Source organism: Rhinoraja longicauda, chromosome 20, assembly GCF_053455715.1.
Source record: "Rhinoraja longicauda isolate Sanriku21f chromosome 20, sRhiLon1.1, whole genome shotgun sequence".
In the NCBI taxonomy this organism is placed as follows: Eukaryota; Metazoa; Chordata; class Chondrichthyes; order Rajiformes; family Arhynchobatidae; genus Rhinoraja; species Rhinoraja longicauda.
In genome coordinates, this window is record NC_135972.1 from 5,031,128 (window position 1) to 5,053,463 (window position 22,336).

General features: G+C 41.0%; 2 protein-coding genes across 5 annotated transcripts in view; one reads left to right on the forward strand and one right to left on the reverse strand.

Annotated features, from left to right (window-relative positions):
- LOC144603515 (leucine-rich repeat and transmembrane domain-containing protein 2-like) overlaps nt 1-15,355 on the reverse strand; it is a 45,443-nt gene extending 30,088 nt beyond the window's left edge. Inside the window, exons 1-3 of one of the 3 annotated variants that reach the window (XM_078416804.1) lie at nt 14,655-15,355; nt 14,473-14,539; nt 2,188-2,246 (exon numbers count right to left, since the gene is read on the reverse strand). The gene's annotated coding sequence lies outside the window, so the exon portion shown is untranslated. Of the gene's footprint in view, nt 1-2,187; nt 2,714-14,472; nt 14,540-14,654 lie in introns of those variants that run through there. The other 2 variants (XM_078416805.1, XM_078416803.1) reach the window with 2 other exon arrangements.
- Nucleotides 1-22,336, forward strand: part of LOC144603514 (voltage-dependent calcium channel subunit alpha-2/delta-4-like) — a 115,807-nt gene that overhangs the window by 43,140 nt on the left and 50,331 nt on the right. For both annotated transcript variants that reach the window (XM_078416800.1, XM_078416801.1), the window contains exons 4-7: nt 12,528-12,589; nt 19,674-19,688; nt 20,866-20,910; nt 21,021-21,083. In XM_078416800.1, the coding sequence (XP_078272926.1) occupies nt 12,528-12,589; nt 19,674-19,688; nt 20,866-20,910; nt 21,021-21,083 (185 nt within the window). The remainder of the gene's footprint in view (nt 1-12,527; nt 12,590-19,673; nt 19,689-20,865; nt 20,911-21,020; nt 21,084-22,336) is intronic.

Sequence of the window (22,336 nt, forward strand, 5' to 3'; positions counted from 1 at the left end):
ATGGGGGAAAGAGGTAGAATATCAGGGGAGGAGGTGGGTGTTATCTGAAATTGGAGAACTCAACGTTCATGCATTGTAGGCTACTATGTGGCCTCACTTTAGCACTTGAGGACACTGACGACAAGATGGTGATGAGACCATAGCATTGTGTTCAGTTTGTGTCACACTACTGGAGGAAAGGTGCCATTATGCTGGAAAGAGTGCAGAAACAATTTACAGGGATGTTGCCAGGACCTGAGGGCCTGATCTATGGATGGGCAGGCTAGGACTTTATTCTGTGAAGCAAAGGATGCTGAGGGGAGTTTATAGATGTGTATAAAAGCATGAGAAGAATAGATTGGGTGAGTGCACAGAATCTTTTTTCCCAGGGTAGGGGATTCAAGAAGTAGAGGGCAAAGATTTAAAGAGGGGAAAGATTTAATAGCAACCTGAGGATCAACGTTTTCACACGGTGGGTGGTGGGTATATGGAACAAGATGCCAGATGAAGTAGTTGAGGCAAGTATAGAACAACATTTAAAAGACATTTGGCTAGGTACATGGATAGGAAAGGTTCAGAGGGATTGGGCTAAAGACAGGCAAATTGGACTAGCTTAGTTGGCCATCTTGGTCGGCATGGACGAGTTGGGCCGAATGGCCTATTTCCATGCTGTATAACGCTCTGACTCTATCGTATCCACCAAATGTAATAGGCGAGATTGGAGGAGGTGAAGCTATTATTGGTTAAGGTGGGGAGTGGGGGGAATTCTTAGCCAGAGCAGTGGGAGGATTTCCTGCTCTTCATCCAATGGGTCTGCACCAGCAATGTAATGGGGCCTTAATAACCATTCTGTTCATGGGTATCCCTCTAGAAATTTTAATTGCACTAGAGGTTCAAAGCCTAAGAAATGTGTCACCTGAGAGTCAGAATCAGGGATGAAAATGTGTGGAACCTGTTCTGTAGTGATGGTGCAGTTGGAAGAACTATCAAGACTGATGCCATGATCACAGTTGAGAGGCCAGTGTTGGGCTTGAAGAAGCCATGAATTGGAGTGATCGGGCGTGGGGTGGTGATCCCAGTATTACGCCCAAGGATCAATATAAAAAAACTTTTCTGTGAATCGAGGGCAGCAATCAGATCCTTTGGATATGATGGGGTTGTGTGCTTGGGATACTGGTGGGGCATCAGGGATCAAGAGAATCAGAGGGGCATTTATGATCAGGAGAATCACAGGATTGGAAGATCATTGGGATTGTGTCGTATCATAAACCTGAAGGATTGAGGAATTGCAATCTTGATCTCAGAAAGGTGGCAGCAAGTTCAAGTGTGGGTCTAAGTAGGGGCCAGAAAGATGTGAGAGACATATCCAATAAGGATCCTGGTCCAGCATTGCATTGGAAGGACTTACTTGTAGGAAAATGATCAAAATTTTGCTTTCAAGACAGTTTATTTAAAATTCCAAAACATTGTTCTAAAAGTACCATCCTTCCACAATGGATTAAATAACTCCAAAATAATTGTTTTCATGTTTCACTCCAGTTGAAAATAATTTTCAATAGCATAACTCTAAAAATGCATTATGCAATTACATTTGTGGATCATAAAAATGTAGGTATTTGAGAAAAGATACCCTCAGATAATCTTCAAACCAGTCTACTGTGAATTCTGTGAAACCAAATTGCTCACATATTATTTAGATATAAGGAGGCAATCAGCTGAAATACACCTGGGATGGAACATTTAAACACCATTTGCTTTTGGAAACAGTATATAACATGACTGGAGAGTGAATTGAGGTACAAACAAAAAACAAATTGCTGGAGGAACTCAGCGGGTCAGGCAGTATCTACGGAGAGAAATGGACAGTCGACATTTTGGGTTGGAACCCTTCTTCAAATTGAGGTACTTGTTCTTTAAGCTTTACATTTAGACCTCAGTCAGAGATTTACGGCAAGTGCCGAACGTAGATTCCTTGACACCACACTTTTGAAATGAATATATATCAGAGAGAACATTCTCTCTCCACCACAAACCAAAATAATAATTTTTCTCTCACATTTGATAAAATACCTCTCTCCCAAATTTCAAGCAAGTATATACTTTTAGATCTCTCTTTAGTTGTATTTTGATAATTACAGTGTTATTTAATCCCTTGATAAATGCAAAATGTGTGTCCTTATAAATGAATAAATAAATATATTGCCTTACCTTTTCCGTAGACTGTCATCACTCATCCTACATCACGAGTGCAGATTTTTTTCCTGTTGCTGAGTTGAATAACATTACAGTTAAATATACTGATGAATTGCAGATAAAATAACCTGGGGAGATACAAGCTATCTCTTTTGTATTTTGAGCAAATCTTACTCTCCCCGGAGTCTAATGTGTTACAACACTGTAATCAGGTTGAATCTGAAACACTCGGCTGTGACACTGGGTTTGTGTGCTAAATTGATATTGCATATATAACAGCCACAGTGATGCAAGATTTAAAATTGAACAACTCGGTGGAATATCTTATCCTCAATTTGAATTTTGAAGTGAGCTTTTATTCCTCTCTTTCTTCGTCACAACCGTATGGAATATTAAATCCGTGCTCTCTTTTATGAAAGTTTAGGAAGATTCAGACCTCATTTGTCTCAGTGGATCAGACAGACACCTGCTCAAGGCAAATATTGATGTTTGCAGGAATCCCCTTCCCCATTCGGAGATTTCATTCTTTCCTCCTGACTGCCAAGTTGAGGTTAACAAATGTGACTGCAGGGAAATCTCAGTTTTATGGTTGGCCTACTTAGACTGTCATTTGTGCAGTTTCTATTTCTAGCGTAGCCCAATTTGCAAATTGTTAAATGGCTGCAAATACTCTAAGTGAGACAAAGTGAATTTTATCATTGTCCTGCAGAATGGCCTTTAGAAATAATGGTGATTATTTCAAACTATTTGAAATCTATGGAACAAAATAATCAATGAATAAATAATTGTGACTTTCATTTCCAAAGCACACAAAGAGCACCCTAGCCCAATCAGACCTGCTCACAAATATTTGGTGATGTCCAAAAATTAGATGTGTTCACCCAAGTAACCCGGTTAGATGGAAGAGAATCCGATGAGTGACAGATCCATTTGACATAATTTTCATCAGGGTACATCTTGTAGATACATCTTCCAAATTCACTATTTGTGGAGTTCAATTCAATTGTAATTAAAACCATTTTTTTTTGCAGAGCAAAACGTAATACTGACCATTTTCAGATCATTTCATTTTCTCCTGTAATTCGGTCAAGTACTTCTGAACTTGTGACTTTGACGTGATTTCCATTAATAAAGCATGGATCACATTGTCCTAGGATGGACAATATGATCCACTGTCATTGGACAGACCTGGGTCAACCTGTTTATGTAGTTCAGTACCCAACTCAAACCCCCATCAAGTAGCTGCCATGCATATTTCATCCTACTTCTACTCCTTGCTCTCCTTCACAGACACTCCCAAATATTAATCCCAACTTCCTTGAGGCCTCATCTCCTGACAATCTGATCACATAATTCTCCAAGGCTGAAACCTGATGTCCCCATCCTACAATTTTTAAGGCAACCAATGGAGCCAATCTCCAATGACAAAATTATAAAAGGACTGGACAAGCTAGATGCAGAAAAAATGTTCCCAATGTTGGGGGAGTCCAGAACCAGGGGCCACAAACTTAGAATAAAGGGGAGACCATTTAAAACTGAGGTGAGAAGGAACTTTTTCACCCAGAGAGTTGTGAATTTGTGGAATTCTCTGCCACAGAAGGCAGTGGAGGCCAAATCACTGGATGAATTTAAGAGAGAGTTAGATAGAGCTCTGGGGGCTAGTGGAATCAAGGGATATGGGGAGTTGGGCACAGGTTACCTGATAGTGGATGATCAGCCATGATCACAATGAATGGCAGTGCTGGCTCAAAGGGCCAAATGGCCTCCTGCACCTATTTTCTATGTTTCTTCCCACGCTTCTTACCTCACCAATGGTTCCAATCCTCAGAACAATCCTTTGCTCATTTCGTACCTTTCCCGTGTTGTGCTCCCCCATTGATTTGGGAAATATCATCCAGATCCGTTTTCCCCTAGTCAATAGACAATAGACAATAGACAATAGACAATAGGTGCAGGAGTAGGCCATTCGGCCCTTCGAGCCAGCACCGCCATTCATAGAAACATAGAAACATAGTAAATAGGTGCAGGAGTAGGCCATTCGGCCCTTCGAGCCTGCACCGCCATTCAATATGATCATGGCTGATCATCCAGCTCAGTAGCCTGTACCTGCCTTCTCTCCATACCCCCTGATCCCTTTAGCAAAAAGGGCCACATCTAACTCCCTCTTAAATATAACCAATGAACTGGCCTCAACTACCTTCTGTGGCAGAGAATTCCACAGACTCACCACTCTCTGTGTGAAGAAATGTTTTCTCATCTCGGTCCTAAAAGACTTCCCCCTTATCCTTAAGCTGTGACCCCTGGTTCTGGACTCCCCCAACATTGGGAACAATCTTACCGCATCTAGCCTCTCCAACCCCTTAAGAATTTTATATGTTTCTATAAGATCCCCCCTCAGTCTTCTACATTCCAGCGAGTACAAGCCCAGTCTATCCAGTCTTTCCTCATATGCAAGTTCCGCCATCCCAGGGATTAATCTGGTGAACCTTCTCTGTACTCCCTCTAAGGCAAGAACGTCTTTCCTCAGGTTAGGAGACCAAAACTGCACACAATACTCCAGGTGCGGTCTCACCAAGGCCCTGTAGAACTGCAGCAGAACCTCCCTGCTCCTAAACTCAAATCCTCTTGTTATGAATGCCAACATACCAACATTCAATGTGATCATGGCTGATCATTCTCAATCAGTACCCCGTTCCTGCTTTCTCCCCATACCCCCTGACTCCGCTATCCTTAAGAGCTCTATCTAGCTCTCTCTTGAATGTATTCAGAGAATTGGCCTCCACTGCCCTCTGAGGCAGAGAATTCCACAGATTCACAACTCTCTGACTAAAAAAGTTTTTCCTCATCTCTGTTCTAAATGGCCTACCCCTTATTCTTAAACTGTGGCCCCTGGTTCTGGACTCCCCCAACATTGGGAACATGTTTCCTGCCTCTAACATGTCCAACCCCTTAAAATCTTATACGTTTCGATAAGATCCCCTCTCATCCTTCTAAATTCCAGTGTATACAAACCTAGTCGCTCCAGTCTTTCAACATATGACAGTCCCGCCATTCCAGGAATTAACCTAGTAAACCTATGCTGCACGCCCTCAATAGCAAGAATATCCTTCCTCAAATTTGGAGACCAAAACTGCACACAGTACTCCAGGTGCGGTCTCACTAGGGCCCTGTACAACTGCAGAAGGACCTCTTTGCTCCTGCCTCAAGAAACAGGAGCATGGGATTCTTGCTGCATTCTAACATCTATGTTTGCTGCCACGCCACACCACCCCTAGAGCTATCACAGCATAGACTCAGGTTGTTCTTTTCTCCAGTTCAACCTCGGTAATGAGATCCAATACATCCCACAACACACTGCCCACACACAGCACATGGGTGGGTCTGTTGCTTCTCTCCTATCACCATCCCTTACAAATCCATTCATGGCTCTGACACTCCCTTCCACCAAACTACTCCAACCCCCACAAACATACCTATCTGCTTCAATTCTTCCTTCCACACCCCATCCGTCCCCTACAGTCACAGAGGTCAAATGCCTTCTTTCCCACACATTCACAGCAAAGAGTATGATACTTCTCTCCAGCATCCTCATACATTCCCCAAACCTTACCCTCACCCATAAACACTGATCTTCCTCCATTATACATCCACAGCACAGGATGGTGTATTTTCAGTTAAGATCATGTATAATGCTCCTTTGTTTAAGCATCAGGTCTAGGGAATTATATGGGAGTAAAGTGTGCATGGGGGAGGCCAGAAATTGAAACAGTCATTGGCTCCTCATTGTAACACCCACAGCCTTTGTGTTCTGTGTCGAGTCACGTTCTTGCTGGCTTTCCCCAGCATTATGCTTTGGAATTGCTCTTGCAACCTGTGCCAGGTCAGGTCTGGTGCTCAATTCAAGGCCCCATTGATTTCAATGAGGATAATAGAGCAACAAAGGGGAAAGAAGATTTTTTTAAAATTAAGTTTGCTTTAATGTTTAACCTTTAATGGTATAATTATTTATAAATATTCCCATTTGTTTTTCAATATCCATTCATTCCAATTAACTCAATTAGCTTTTAAATGTCTGAATATTTGAGACATTTAAAAGCCTGTCACGTGCAATTACAACGGTTTAAAAAAACATCAATCTCAGTTTTGAACATTTTAAAATAATAATAATATATAATAATAATATTCATTTATTGTCATTGCAACGAGTACAACGAAATTTAAAAAATAGCCAATCCTGACGGTGCGTAAAAACATATATGCAATAAATGCAAAAACAAATAAATACAATTATATTAAGTACAAAAGGTTTTTTAACAGTGTTGCCTAGTGCAGAAGGTAGTGTTCAGTTCTCGTATGGCCCTGGGGTAAAAACTGTTCTTAAGTCTGTTTGTTCGGGATTTGATCGACCTGAAACGTCGACCAGAGGGCAGATGAACAAACAGACGGTGGCCGGGGTGGGATGGATCTTTTATTATTTTGCCTGCTCTACTGAGGCAGCGTAGGCTGAACAGGTGCTCCAGGGAGGGCAGTGAGCAGTCGATGATCTTCTGGGTCGTCGTGATGACCCTCTGAAGGGCCTTCCTGTCCTTTTCTGAGCAGCTGGCATATCATGTGGTTATACAGTATGCCAGCACACTCTCGATGGAGCAGCGATAGAAGGACATCATGAGCTTCTCCTGCAGGTTGGTTTTCCTGAGGATCCTCAGGAAGTGGAGTCTCTGCTGTGCCTTCTTCACTGTGGTGATGGTGTTGGTAGACCAGGTAAGATCCTCTGCGATGTGTGTACCCAGGAACCTGAAAGCGGGTACCCTTTCCACACAGACCCCATTGATGTAGAGTGGGTCGTATTCTACACTGGTTTTCCTGAAGTCAATTATAAGTTCCTTTGTTTTGAAGGAGTTCAGTACAAGATTGTTCACTGAACACCATGCTGCCAGCCTTTGGATTTCATCCCTGTAGGCTGTCTCATCTCCTCCTGAGATGAGTCCAACCACAGTCGTGTCATCCGCGAACTTGATGATGGTGTTGGTGGGATGGGTGGGGGCGCAGTCGTGAGTGTAGAGGGAGTAAAGGATGGGGCTCAACACACAGCCCTGTGGTGAGCCGGTGCTCAGTGTAATGGTGGAGGAGAGGTGAGGGCCTATTTTGACGGTCTGGGGGCGGTTGGTCAGGAAGTCCTTGATCCATTGGCAGATGGTTTGGGAAAATCCAAGGTCAGAAAGTTTGGTGACCAGTCTGCTCGGGATGACCGTGTTAAAGGCAGAGCTGAAGTCGAGGAAGAGCATCCTCACATAGCTCCCCTGGTGTTCAAGGTGGGTCAGTGCAGTGTGAAGAGCAATGTCGATGGCATCCCCTGTAGACCTATTTGCTCTGTAGGCAAACTGGTATGGGTCGAAGGTGGGTGGGAGGCTGGCTTTGATGTGCTGCAGGACCAGTCTCTCGAAGCACTTTGTGATGACCGGTGTTAGTGCTACCGGACGGTAGTCGTTAAGGCCGCTGATGACAGACTTTTTCGGCAGTGGGATGATTGTGGCGGACTTCAGGCAGGGAGGGATGGTGGATTTTAAAAGGGACAGGTTGAAGATTTTTGTGAAAACCTCAGATAATTGGTCTGCACATTCTCTCAGCACTCTGCCCGTCACACCATCGGGGCCTGCAGCTTTCCTGGGATTCACTGCTCTGAGCACGCGCTTGACATCATACTCCTGCACAGTGAAGGTGTTGCTGTCAGGTGCTGGAGAGGGTGTTATGTCTGCCACTGCAGCTTTCACCTCGAAACGAGCAAAGAAACAGTTAAGTTCCTCTGCCAGCGAGGCGTCGCCGTCGGCAGTCGTGCGGTTGCTGGTCTTGTAGTTGGTGATGTGCTGGATGCCTTGCCATACCCGCCGTGGGTCATTGTTGGTAAAGTGGTCCTCAATCTTCCTCTTGTAGGACGTTTTGGCATCCTTGATGCCTCTCTTCAGGTTGGTTCTAGCAGCACTGTATAGAGCTCTATCACTAGACCTGAAGGCGGTGTTACGGTCCTTGAGGAGAAGAGACCTGACATCCTTTGTCATCCAGGGCTTCTGATTGGGATACAACCGGATACGTTTGTCGACGGTGACATTGTCAACACAGTTTTGGATGTAGCAGAGTACAGTTGATGTATACTCCTCCAAGTACTGATCCTCAAAAATATCCCAGTTGGTCCTTTCGAAGCAATCCTGCAGCTGCGAGGAAGCTTCTTCAGGCCATGTCTTAACAGTCTTTATGGTGACTGGAGCTTTCCTCCTGAGTGGGGTGTATGCTGGAGTTAAGAATATGGACAGGTGATCTGACTGCCCCAGGTGTGGTAGTGGTGCTGACCTGAAACCCTTCTTAATATTTGAATAAACCTTGTCTAGTGTGTTTTTCCCCCTGGTAGCACATCTTATGTGTTGTTCAAGTTTCGGGAGAACTGACTTTAGGTCTGCATGATTGAAGTCCCCGGCTATGATGTGGGCTGCTTCTGGATATGTGCTCTGTTGTGAGTTTATTGCACCGAGCAGGTAGCCTAAAGCTGTGCTAGCGTTAGCATTCGGTGGGATGTAGACTGCTGTTACTATAACCCCTGTAAATTCACGAGGAAGGTAAAAAGGCCTGCATTTAACTGTTAGGAACTCCAGATCAGGAGAACAATGGCTATCCATGATTTGGATGTTAGTGCACCAGTTGTTGTGCACGTAAATGCATAACCCCCCCCCCCCCCTTGCTCTTACTGGAGTCGATGTTTCTGTCCCAGCGAAACGCTGTACGCCCGGCTAGCTCAATGGCTCCGTCTGGGATAAGTGGATGAAGCCATGTCTCTGTTACTAAGAGAATGCAACAGTCCTCCACGAGTTTGTTTTCTGATATCTGTAGTTTTAATTCGTCCATTTTGTTGATGATGGATCTGGCGTTGGTGAGAAACATGCTAGGTAGCGGTGGTTTGTGTGGCTGTCTCTTTAGCTTGGCAAGTATACCGGACCGGCGTCCTCGCTTTTGCTTCCTGTTTCTCCTCCGCCTGCGACGCCTGTTCGCGCCGACAACTATCCACGGAGAGCCCGGTGTCCTGGCTATCTCTTCCGGTATATTTCGTGGGTGTAGCAATTCGCTCGTAAGGTCCCGATTGCACTGGAATCCTATGATCAGAAGATCCTTGCGGTTGTAAGTAGGATTTGCCTGATTTGCATGACTAAAATTGACTAACAGACATAACACAGATAACACACATAAAAAGTACCGAAAGGGAGAGCTGTGAGCCGCTGCGTCCGTGCGCGCCGCCATCTTGGTGTAAAAAAAGGTTTAAAGCTTACAATGTTAAAGCTTACAAATCACCAATCTCCACCATCACAATTCATGTAGCTTTGTTGTGTGTCAAAGGTATTTTAGAGGTAGAGCTTCTTCACTGTAAGAGCCTGTTTTCTGTCTGAACCAGCCTTAAAGGACACCTGAAAAGTGGAGGATCACAGTGTGGATTTATGTGGACTATGAATTATGCATCAAGGCTGTTAAACCTTATTTTTTAAATAAAAATACTTAACTTTAAACAAAATATTTTTGTTGGTATTATTCTTACAAACACTGGTAATGGTTTGTGTATTTGAAGTTATTCCATTCATATTACATAGTGATAATTTGAGAAATAATGCTGAGAACTCTCAGCACCTTCAGGCTAACCATTACTTGATAGCTTGTGGTTAAAGGGAATTTTCTTCAGGAATTTTGGCATCAGATTATGGTAGGAAAGTTGAGTGGTAGGCAACCCATCTTACTGAGAAACTAGTGTTCTGTTTCACAAATAAATCACAAATTTCTATGCCTTGAGATCTTTGTGAAACCATTACAAATTGGTGACAAGGATAGATCACTTTCTTTGGCATTGTGAAAGGATATTGATGGCTGCTACTTGACAAGTTTTCTGATCATTCATTAGGACATCGAAGGATGCCATTTGGTCCATCAAATCTTTGTGACACCCAGCACCCACCCATCAGTCTCATTGCCCTGTTTATATCTGTTTATAGTGCCAAAACATATATTTGCATAGTGGAATATATGTGCAAAATAAAATGTTGATTAAGGCTCCAAAATCATTGACAGTTTTGAGAATGGATAAGTTAAAGGCAAAACTTCACTTCCAATGAAAGGTTTGCTTTGTTCTGGACCATCCATGTTACATGATTACGGAGTTGGAGATTTTGCCTAGCACCTTGGGTACTGATGTATGAATCTGCGACCAGTTGCAATAGTGAGATGGCCTTCTGGATCTGAAGAGGGTAAGGTCAAGAACATGCCAAACATGGTGATAAGCTTAGGCAGCAGGCCTCATTAGGGAGAATCTGGGCCATCAAAATTGCCTAATTTTGGAAAATTCTTCTATGTCTCAATACAACTTTGTGATGTGAAGCTGAATTGTTTATCATTCCTCGGGTGGACTATTGAACTTCCTTTAATTTCTGAAAATGTTATTTTTAAATGTTTTGATCGAATGTTTGATTGATTTTAGTTTGACAAATATATCTGATACGCTCCACTCAAATGGAGTAATGATATTTATTTTCAAATAGAATAATGCTATTTCTTGCCCTGTGGACTAAATCTTGAAGAAAAAAAAATTGAGGGGCAACAATCAATAATGCAATGAGCAAAATTAAACCTGTTTATAGAATTATAAAATATGCTGAGAATAGGTAAACTCATTTCACAAAGAGGGCTAGATTTTGGTCAGACAGCTCCAAATTAAAAGGATAAACAAACTACTGGAAACACTCAGCAGGCCAGTTGGAGACACAAGGAACAGCAGATGCTGGTTTACAAAAAAAAACTAAATGCTGGAGTATCTCAATGGATCAGGCAGAATCTGTAGAGGAGATGGATCAGTGACGTTTCGGGTTAGGACCTTTCTTCAGACAGGTCATCTTTGGAAGAGAAACAGTTAATGTTTTGTGTTTGGTACCCGTAATGAAAAAAAATTCTGAAAAACTTTTTTAGTCAGAGAGTTGTGAATCTGTGGAATTCTCTGCCTCAGCGGGCAGTGGAGGCCAATTCTCTGAATACATTCAAGAGAGAGCTAGATAGAGCTCTTAAGGATAGCGGAGTCAGGGGGTATGGGTGAAAGCAGGAACGGGGTACTGATTGAGAATGATCCGCCATGATCACATTGAATGGCGGTGCTGGCTCGAAGGGCCGAATGGCCTATTCCTGCACCTATTGTCTATTGTCTATTATCGGTCCTGAAACGTTAACTCATTTCCTTTACATAAATCCTGCTTGACATGTGTGTTTCCTGTATTTTCTGATTTCATTAATATTTGTAGCATTTCCAGTTTTTTAATTTCCAAATCAAAAGTCTGTACATTTGATAATAGGGTTATCATGAAGTAGAACAACTTTGCGCACATTTGTGGATGCCCTAGTACTTGGCAGATATCACATTTTCTCATTTTTTGGTTGATTTTTATTTTCATATTTTTCCAGGGATTGCTAAAATAGACTACATACTTTACTGTTACTTCTTAAAGACATATCCAGTCAACCTCCCAGAAATGCCTGGTTATATTCCCGGAGGATCCCCATGGTCCTCTTCTACATAGAACATGCCTTCACTGAGTATTGTTATACATCAGCTTCTCTGGTTTTTCATGGCCTGGGAACACCAAATCTCTTCCCTTCTCCCACCATTGTAACCACTTTTCTTCGACTAGCAGCATTCACCATTGGCTTGAACAGTGCTGCTACAATGCGCATACAATCCTTTACAAGCTGGCTTCCGGGGCCAAGATTTTAGGCCTGACACCAGACTCCTCATGCTGACACTTTAAGTTCAGAAATAGCAAGACATTACCGGACAGATAGTGGAAAAGACTAAAGTACATTCATAGCATCTTTGAGAAAACACCAAATCCCAGGTGACTCTTAAGAATTTCTGCCTTGTGACCATTTTGGTTTGAAAAAGTAAGTTTAGGACTAGCAAGAAGCCCAGCATAAATGGTGCAAAGAATGCATTACCCGACAAATTAAGCACCTACACGTCTCTTCAAACAACTCTCGTCCAGTGTGTGAAGCATCTGCAGTTCCCACATTGGCCTCATCTGCCATTTCAGTTCCCACAAAATTGGAGTGAAAGAAAATCACACTTGATCCCAAGTGGCTGCCTACGAATAAGACAAACCTGCTTCAGTTTTCTCAAACTGCACAGCAGTGATTTCCGTCACCAGCCCTGCCGCTCTTCCCCAGGTGTCAATTATTTCTCTCATCCTGTGCTGTCAAAGCCTGTAATCATTACAGGAAGGAAAGAGATTAGTGTCTTTTAACTGTCTTTTAGCTTTGATTATTTTTTAAATCTTATTTTTCAGCTGTCGGTGTACAGATTAACCTCGCATTAATGCGGCGGAAATTCTGGACAATTACACAACAGGTAAAAAGCGAATTTTAAGTAGTTATGTGACACCTCCAGTTACTTCATACAGGTTGTATTTCTTTTAATTTTTAGTCTGCTCTAATAAAGGCCTGAGGATCATTTCTAGCTAATTTTATCCAGTTGTCACAGAGTGGACATTTTTAATTTAATTTGTATGAGGCACCATTCTTATAATCTATTGATTCAATAAATTAAATTTGACTGATCAGTCATATTCAGAATCAGTGATTCACAAATAACTAATAATGTAATTAGTAATTAAAATAGTAATTATATCATTTGTAATCTTGTAAATGTATAAAAAGACCCTGATTCCTTGATTATATAGATTTTTCTCATTGTGTGCTATTTTGTGTATCAAAATAATGAAATAACAATATTTCCAATGAAGGCATATTAGCTAGAACAGTACAGCACATGAACAGGCCCTTCAGCCCACATGAACAGTACCGAACATGATGCCAAGACCAACTCTCATCTGCCTGCACATAATCCATATCCCTCCATTCCTCCATTCATATCCATATTCATATGCCTGTCCAAATGTTTCTTAAATGCCACTATCGTATCTGCCTCAATCATTCCCTCCCCCCCCCCCCCCCACAGCAGCGCGTTCCAGGCACTCACCACCCTCTGTGTAAAAAAAACTGTCCCACACATCTCCTTTAAACTTCGCCCATTCACCTTAAAGCTATGCCTCAAGTATTTAATTATTTTTCAATCCTAGGAAAAAGGTTCTGACTGTCTACCCTATTCTTGCTTCTCTTAATCTTATCTACTTTTATCAGATCTCCTTGCAACCTCTGGCGTTCCAGAGAAAACAATCCGTCTCTCCATTTAGCTAATACCCCCTAATCCAGGCATCATTCTGGAAAACCTCCACGACACCCTTTTCAAAGCCTCCAGGTCATTCCCATAATGGGGCAGCCAGAACTGCACGCAACACTCCAAATGCGGTTTAACCAAACTCCTATAAAGCTGCATCATGACTTCTTGACTCTTATACTCAATGCCATGACCATTGAAGGCAAGCACACCAAATGCCTTCATTACCACTCGATATATCTGTGTTATCACCTTCAGGGAGTTATGGACTTGAACCTCAAGAGCTGTGGATTTATCAATTGCATTTGTCGGACAAATCTGTATTAGGGCTTTGTTGTTTAATGTGTACACATAACAATCAGAGTGTCCCAACCAATTAAACAAAGCAGAGAGAGAGAAAGAAAACATTGCTTGTTAAATATTTCTACAGTGTCTGGATCTTTTGACAGAGGTGCACAGACAAATACCTGAGTTGATATGTAACAATGAGTGGATTGTTTAACGTATCACAGAATGATCGTGTATACGTCTTAGACATTATTTTCAAAGATTGTAACATTAAATTTATATATTTTACATCAAATATTTGAAATTATACTATTGTATATTATCAATTTACAATGATGTACGATTCCATGCTTAACATGCTCAACACATTGAGGTGAAATCCTTTGCTCGAAATACGTGACACATTAGTATAATCGTTATATATCCTTATGCATTTCCACAAATATTGAATGAATAGTAAGCAGTATAGTTAAGAACATAACATTATATTGCAAAATTGATAGTTTAGGCAAATAGACAAATCTGTGATTAATAGATTTCAACAGTGATGTCATTATATATCCAAGTACAATACTGTATTATTTAAATTGTAAAAAAGCTAGGAACTGTGAAAGAAATCAATGGGCCCATGCGCAGAGGTCCCTACAAAGTACTGGTTAGGGGCAAAAAATCATTTAAAAAATAATGCTGGGAAGAACCCTTATTTTCAAAGTGAGAGAATAATAATAACAATATCAACAGCTGTAGAAATCACGGTTAGACCATACCTGGAGTGTTGTCTATAATTTGGCCAGTGTGATGTTACCAGGTGTCCTAGATTTGAGCTTTGTGTTCCTGGAATGTAGAAAGTAAAGGAATAATATGATTGAGATTTTCAAGATTTTTAAAGCAGTTAGAGCAGATATGCACTACCATACGCGGCATGTCTAGTGTAAAAAGACATAATAACCTGAAATCAGAGATAGACAAACAAAAAAAATAAGCTGGGAAATAGTTCTTCACACAAAGAATGGTAACAATATAAAACTTCCAGCTTCTAAAGGCAGTAGATGTTCCTGCTAGTACCATCGGTGCTATTAATGCCATGACCACTTCATTCATCAGGTACCCTTCCAGATGCCCCTTCAATTAATATATTCCAGCATGTGTTGCCTTGGGATTTCTGAAATATTTTCGTACTGTGGCTCCTTGCCACTGCTTGATATTTTCTAAATAGGTCATCTTTAGTTTTCCTCGTTTTTTTCTCCTTTGACTGGATCGCGAAATGTTACTTTACAGGGATTGCTGTTCTTCATATCGTAGCCAAATTATTTTTTAGCTTCCTCTTTTTAAAGGTTTTGTAAAAAGCCATTTGGACAAAGAGCCCCAGATTCAAATCGTTAATCGATTCTCCTGCCACAGATACTGCCTGACCTGCTGAGTGCTTCCAGAATTTTCTGTTTTTGTTGAGAAAACCATCTTGTGTTTCAGCTTCAGAGTTATTGGTCCACTGTATTCATTCATTTGACTTCTCCTTTGGAAATGAAATTCTCAGGAATATATTATAATATTTCATTTCAAATGGTCAGAACTCTGAATACTTTCATATCGTTTTACTTCATTGCAATACAGAAAACATAACATGGAATTCTTCGCTCCGTTACGATAAGATCCATTAGCTATTTATCTTAAAGATGTTCCAAAGCATATTTTGAAGTCTGAATCCCTGATGTGCGGTATTTTATGATGCTTCTATTTTAAAAATGATTACATTAAAAATGGAAGATAATAAAGAACCTTATTAAGGCATGTACATAAGCTTTTGAAACCAAATAGTTTCCATGGGAATGGCTGCTGGTAATGTAATATTGTGTTGTGCATGAGTAATTAAGGCTGATCCTATGATCTGTGGTAATGACTACACTGAGCAGAGTGGGAGTTTCTCTCCTTGAGCAAAAAGCAATCATCACGACTGAAACATGCAGGATCTCAACAATCTGCCTTGGCCAAATTTATTTCTACAGTTTCTTCAGTGTTGATTTAATTGCAAAACCTCCTCAATCATGTTAGTAATATCTAATTTTGTATCCTCATCTCCAGATTTCATACAATCAGGGGAAAATGGTTAGTTGTAAAAGTAACAACATTGCTCTCAGAGGTTGCTGTCTTAATTACTTAAGATTGGAATAGTTCAGCCATGAAGATGCCTCATGCAAGTGAACAGAGCAGTTAACACAAACATGGACAAATTAATACTACAATAAAAAATTGGCAAGGTCCATTCGTACGTGTATGGGAAGGTGTGGATCGAGTTGACACTATAAAGGCAACAGGGGGCACAAATATCTGTCAGTAGATTTGACTGCTGAGAATTTCATAGTAGTCTTCAGATAAGTGGATCCAGACATGTGCCAAAGAACTGCACCAAGGAGGATATGTTAGACAATAGACGACAATAGGTGCAGGAGTAGGACATTCGGCCCTTCGAGCCAGCACCACCATTCAATGTGATCATGGCTGATCATTCTCAATCAGTACCCCATTCCTGCCTTCTCCCCATACCCCCTGACTTTGCTATCCTTAAGAGCTCTATCTAGCTTTCTCTTGAATGCATTCAGAGAATTGGCCTCCACTGCCTTCTGAGGCAGAGAATTCCACAGATTTACAACTCTGACTGAAAAAGCTTTTCCTCATCTCCGTTCTAAATGGCCTACCCCTTATTCTTAAACTGTGGCCCCTGGTTCTGGACTCCCCCAGCATTGGGAACATGTTCCCAGCCTCTAACGTGTCCAACCCCTTAATAATCTTATATGTTTTGATAAGATCCCCTCTCATCCTTCTAAATTCCAGTGTATACAAGCCTAGTCACTCCAGTCTTTCAACATATGACAGTCCCGCCATTCCGGGAATTAACCTAGTAAACCTATGCTGCATGCCCTCAATAGCAAGAATATCCTTCCTCAAATTTGGAGACCAAAACTGCACACAGTACTCCAGGTGCGGTCTCACTAGGGGCTTGTACAACTGCAGAAGGACCTCTTTGCTCCTATACTCAACTCCTCTTGTAATGAAGGCCAACATTCCATTGGCTTTCTTCACTGCCTGCTGTACCTGCTAGTGACTGATGCACTAGGACACCCAGATCTCGTTGTACGTCCCCTTTTCCTAACTTGACACAATTCAGATAATAATCTGCCTTCCTATTCTTACCACCAAAGTGGATAACCTCACACTTGTCCACATTAAACTGCATCTGCCATGCATCCGCCCACTCACACAACCTGTCCAAGTCACCCTGCAACCTCATAGCATCTTCCTCACAGTTCACACTGTCACCCAGCTTTGTATCATCTGCAAATTTGCTAATGGTACCTTTAATCCCTTCCTCCTAGTCATTAATGTATATTGTAAATAGCTGCGGTCCCAGCACCGAGCCTTGCGGTACCCCACTAGTCACTGCCTGCCATTCTGAAACGGACCCATTTATCCCCACTCTTTGCTTTCTGTCTGCCAACCAATTTTCTATCCATGTCAGTACCCTACCCCCAATACCATGTTCTCTAATTTTGCCCACTAATCTCCTATGTGGGACCTTGTCGAAGGTTTTATGAAAGTCGAGGTACACCACATCCACCGGCTCTCCCCTGTCACTTTTCCTAGTTACATCCTCAAAAAATTCCAGAAGATTTGTCAAGCATGATTTCCCCTTCGTAAATCCATGCTGACTCGAAACGATCCTGTTACTGCTATCCAAATGCTCCGTAATTTCGTCTTTTATAATTCACTCCAGCATCTTCCCCACCACTGATGTCAGACTAACTGGTCTATAATTTCCCGTTTTCTCTCTCCCTCCTTTCTTAAAAAGTGGGATAACATTAGCTACCCTCCAATCCACAGGAACTGATTCTGAATCTATAGAACATTGGAAAATGATCACCAATGCGTCCACAATTTCTAGAGCCACCTCCTTAAGTACCCTGGGATGCAGACCATCAGGCCCTGGGGATTTATCAGCCTTCAGTCCCATCAGTCTACCCAAAACCATTTCCTGCCTAATGTGAATTTCCTTCAGTTCCTCCGTCACCCTAGGATCTCTGGCCACTAGAACATCTGGGAGATTGTTTGTATCTTCCTTAGTGAAGACAGATCCAAAGTACCGGTTCAACTCATCTGCCATCTCCTTGTTCCCCATAATAAATTTCCCTGCTTCTGTCTTCAAGGGACCCACATTTGCCTTGACTATTTTTTTCCTCTTCACATACCTAAAAAAGCTTTTACTATCCTCCTTTATATTATTGGCTAGCTTACCCTCGTACCTCATCTTTTCTCCCCGTATTGGCTTTTTAGTTATCTTCTGTTGCTCTTTAAAAGAGTCCCAATCCTCTGGCTTCCCACTCTTCTTTGCTATGTTATACTTCTTCTCTTTTATTTTTATGCTGTCCTTGACTTTCCTTGTCAGCCACGGGTGCCTCTTACTCCCCTTAGAATCTTTCCTCCTCTTTGGGATAAATTGATCCTGCAACTTCTGCATTATTCCCAGGAATACCTGCCATTGCTGTTCCACCGTCTTCCCTGCTAGGGCCTCCTTCCAGTCAAATCTGGCCAGCTTCTGCCTCATTGCTATACTGTAATACTGACACTTCCGATTTTCTCTTCTCCCTCTCAATTTGTAGAGTAAAACTTATCATATTATGATCACTGCCTCCTAATGGCTCTTTTACCTTGAGTCCCCTTATCAGATCAGATTCATTACACAACACTAAATCCAGAATTGCCTTCTCCCTGGTAGGCTCCAGTACAAGCTGTTCTAAGAACCCATCTCGGAGGCACTCCACAAACTCTCTTTCCTGGGGTCCATTACCAACTTCATTTTTCCAGTCTACCTGCATGTTGAAATCTCCCATAACCACCCTAGCATTACATTTGCAACATGCCAATTTTAGCTCTTGATTCAACTTGCACCCTATGTCGAGGCTACTGTTTGGGGGCCTGTAAATAACTCCCATTAGGGTCTTTTTACCCTTACAATTCCTCATTTCTATCCATACTGATTCTACATCTCCTGATTCTATGTCACCCCTTGCAAGGGAGTGAATATCATTCCTTACCAACTGAGCGACCCCACCCCCTCTGCCCACCTGTCTGTCTTTTCTATACGTTGTGTACCCCTGAATATTCAGTTCACAGCCCTGGTCCTCTTGTAGCCATGTCTCTGTGATTCCCACAACATCATACTTGCCAATGTCTAACTGGGCCTCAAGCTCATCCACTTTATTTTTATACTTCGGGCATTTAAATACAACACTTTAACTTCGATATTCACCTCCCCTCTCACACCATTCACAATTGGCCCTGACCTTACTCTCTTATCCCATCTAGAACTTCCATTCCCATTTATTCGAGAGTCCTTTGCAATTTCTCCTCTATTCGCTTCCCCTTTAACTCCATCTTCATATTCCCAATTTGTCAACCCCTCCCCCCACGACTTAGTTTAAACCCACACGTGTAGCACTAGCAATTTATTCACAAAATGCTGGAGTAACTCAGCAGGTCAGGCAGCATCTCGGGAGAGAAGGAATGGGTGATGTTTCGGGTCGAGACCCTTCTTCTTGTAGCACTAGCAAACCTGCCTGCCAGAATGTTGGTCCCCCGCTTTTAAGGTGTAACCCATTCCTTTTGTACAGGTCACCCCAACCCCAGAAGAGTTCCAATGTTGTTGGAACTGCGCCAAGGCGGATATGTTGATGTTAGTGAACACTTGATGAGCGTTGTATAAATGCTTGTTGAGGAACGTTGTGTTGGTGCATGTTTGATTTTAACTCTATATTTGATTAATATGCTGTGATAGTTTGCTTTGAAGTATACTTGTGTCTATTCATGTATGTTGGTATAGTAGATAATATTGACTTATACTGGTCTATAAACTGGTTTATACTTGTTTTCTTCTTCTTGCATCCTACTGCTTACCTTGCCTGTTCCTGCACTGCAGTACAATGACACTGATGTAAGTGAAAATTTTGTGGAATAAATGTGTAGGAAGGAACTGCAGATGCTGGTTGACACTGAAGATAGACACACAATGCTGGAGGAAATCAGGCAGCATCTCTGGATAGAAGGAATGGGTGACATTTTGGGTCGAGGGTCTGAAGAAGGGTGCCTGTCCCACTGAGTTGATCCAGCATTGTGTGTCTATCTTTGGTGGAATAAATGTGTACCAGGAAAAACAGAGCTGCAGCCTGAGACAGCTATAGTTTCGTTTTTAATCTGGTACTGCTGGTTAATGTCAATGAAGCCAAAGTAAAAATAAGTTCCATCCAAGAGAACTGGAATAGAAGCAAGGCGACATGATCCCAGATGACTGAGATATTACATATATTTCATTATAATTTCAAATTTATCTCAATTTTCTCCCTTCTATCTAATGACAAAGTAGCATTACAAGACAGATTATTTAATCCGAGCTGCTGCAGAATACTTATTAAAATAAGTTAACAAATGCATTTATGTTTACAATAATTCTATTTGTGTTATTAACTAGAATTTATTTTTTATAAAGCTACGCAATGCTCGGACTGTATTTGTCAAAATACAGTCTTTTTCAGTAACTTTTTCCCAACATTATCAATTGGGATTTTTAAGATAATGATATATAGCAGCGCAATTATTCACCAAAGATATGATGACCAGTAATTCTAAAATAATAGTCACAAATTCAAAGGAAAACGTGGAAATAAAATACATAATTCCACATTACAGCTAGAAACTATATTTTAGCACAAAAGGGTATAATTTGGCCTGACCATCTTCAAACCTACACACGTGGATGCAACCAAGCCACCACATTGCCCCTTTGATTACTTTAGCCAGAATAGGCTGTATTTCTGCACACTGGGACAGATAACAACTACCATACATAAATAACATAATTTAGAGACAGCAAGTCTCTTAACCGTATGTAAACATTGGGTGCAGACTGGTCATGGTTGATAAAGGCTATTGAAAAATTATCTTGTTTATCGATTTTTAAAAAGAAAGGTCAAGCCTCATTTTTCTTACAATGAAACAATGTTGGTCCATTTATAGATTTGGAAAAGATTTTTTACATTTTAATAAAAGAACAAATGATTTGTTAAATTAGAACAACATATTGACTCATTTATATTTTCACATCGCATTTTCAGTGCAGCGAAATTGAAGGAAGATGTCCCATCAGCTGTGAGGATGATGTGAGTTACAATCCATCCGTTATTATGCTGGACAAAGGATTTTTTTAATATGTTTTGAAAAAAATCAAAAAACATCTCAAATGAACTATAATTTTATATTTGTCATGCAGGCACTAAACTGTTTCTTAGTGGATAACAATGGATTCATTCTGATCTCCAACAAAGTGGAAGATGTAAGTGTTCTGTTAATATGAAGCAGAAAGAAGGTAAATTTAACATGGTGAGATATTTTACAACAGTTGTATGTATTAATTCATGTTCTTGCAAATCCACTTTGAAATGTGAAAGGAGTATGTCACTGGTATTATAAATACATAACATATTGCACATGTTTATTAGTAATTCTTTTCAATGTTACAAACATTCAGGTTTAGTGATGACTATGTCAGGTTTAGTGAGCACATGGAGATGGTTTTGTTTAAAAAAAGGAATTTCTTAGCATTTCTGCTGTCAGTGAAGGAATGTAATAATATGTTTCTGTACTCATATGTGAGGAAAGTAGTTGCGGAATACTTTAAGCAAGGATAATTAGGCTTCCAAACATTTTCCGAAGGGTCATCAGACCCTCTGGAGATTAAATAGAAATTAACGGTTACCATAGACACACATCAACTATTTCTCACTTCATGTGCAAAAATAATTGATGTGTATATCGTAAAGTATGTAAATTAAGATCACTGCCTCTCTGAATATTCACACTTTCAGTCAAACTAACTTTACAGAAGCAAAATGGGGAATGTCTAATTGGTGGTTGCCATGGCAATGCAGCGATGTGTGATAAACTGCAATTGCACTGAATTAGTAGCTTCGTAAGTCAAAACCTTTACTTGTGGATGCTAACTCTTTCACAAGCAGTGAAGTAACAGCACATAACACGTACTCTCATTTGCAAATGTATTATTAACAGCCATTCTGTAATCCTTGCATCCCATCACTAAAAATATTATTTTGATGTACATATATATTCTGCAGGAGTAACTATTGTAATGTAATGATATCAAATAGATTCCACAATAAATTTAATGGGTCACAAAGTGCCGAAAGTGCCCTGAGAGTTGCAAAGGATCTGCATAGCACATAAGTGGACCATTTTAGAAAGGGTAGGACAGAAAAAAATCAGGTATTACAGATCAGCTAATCTGACATCTGTTGTCGGCAAAATGCTGGAATACATCGTTAAGGAAATAATATCGAAACACTTAAAAAGTCATAATACGATTAGATAAAGTCAACATAATTATAGAGTCAAAGGAGATGAAGGGGTAGGAAGGGTTGGGGCAAGTACAAGATGTATATCCAGACCTTCACAGCAAATTGATTAGCTACCATACAAAATGGCTCATGGGACTGCAGATAATATATAAATGGGATAGAAGATAAGAAAAACAGAAACAAGTCCTTTCCAGTTTGACACTCAGGTTTAACA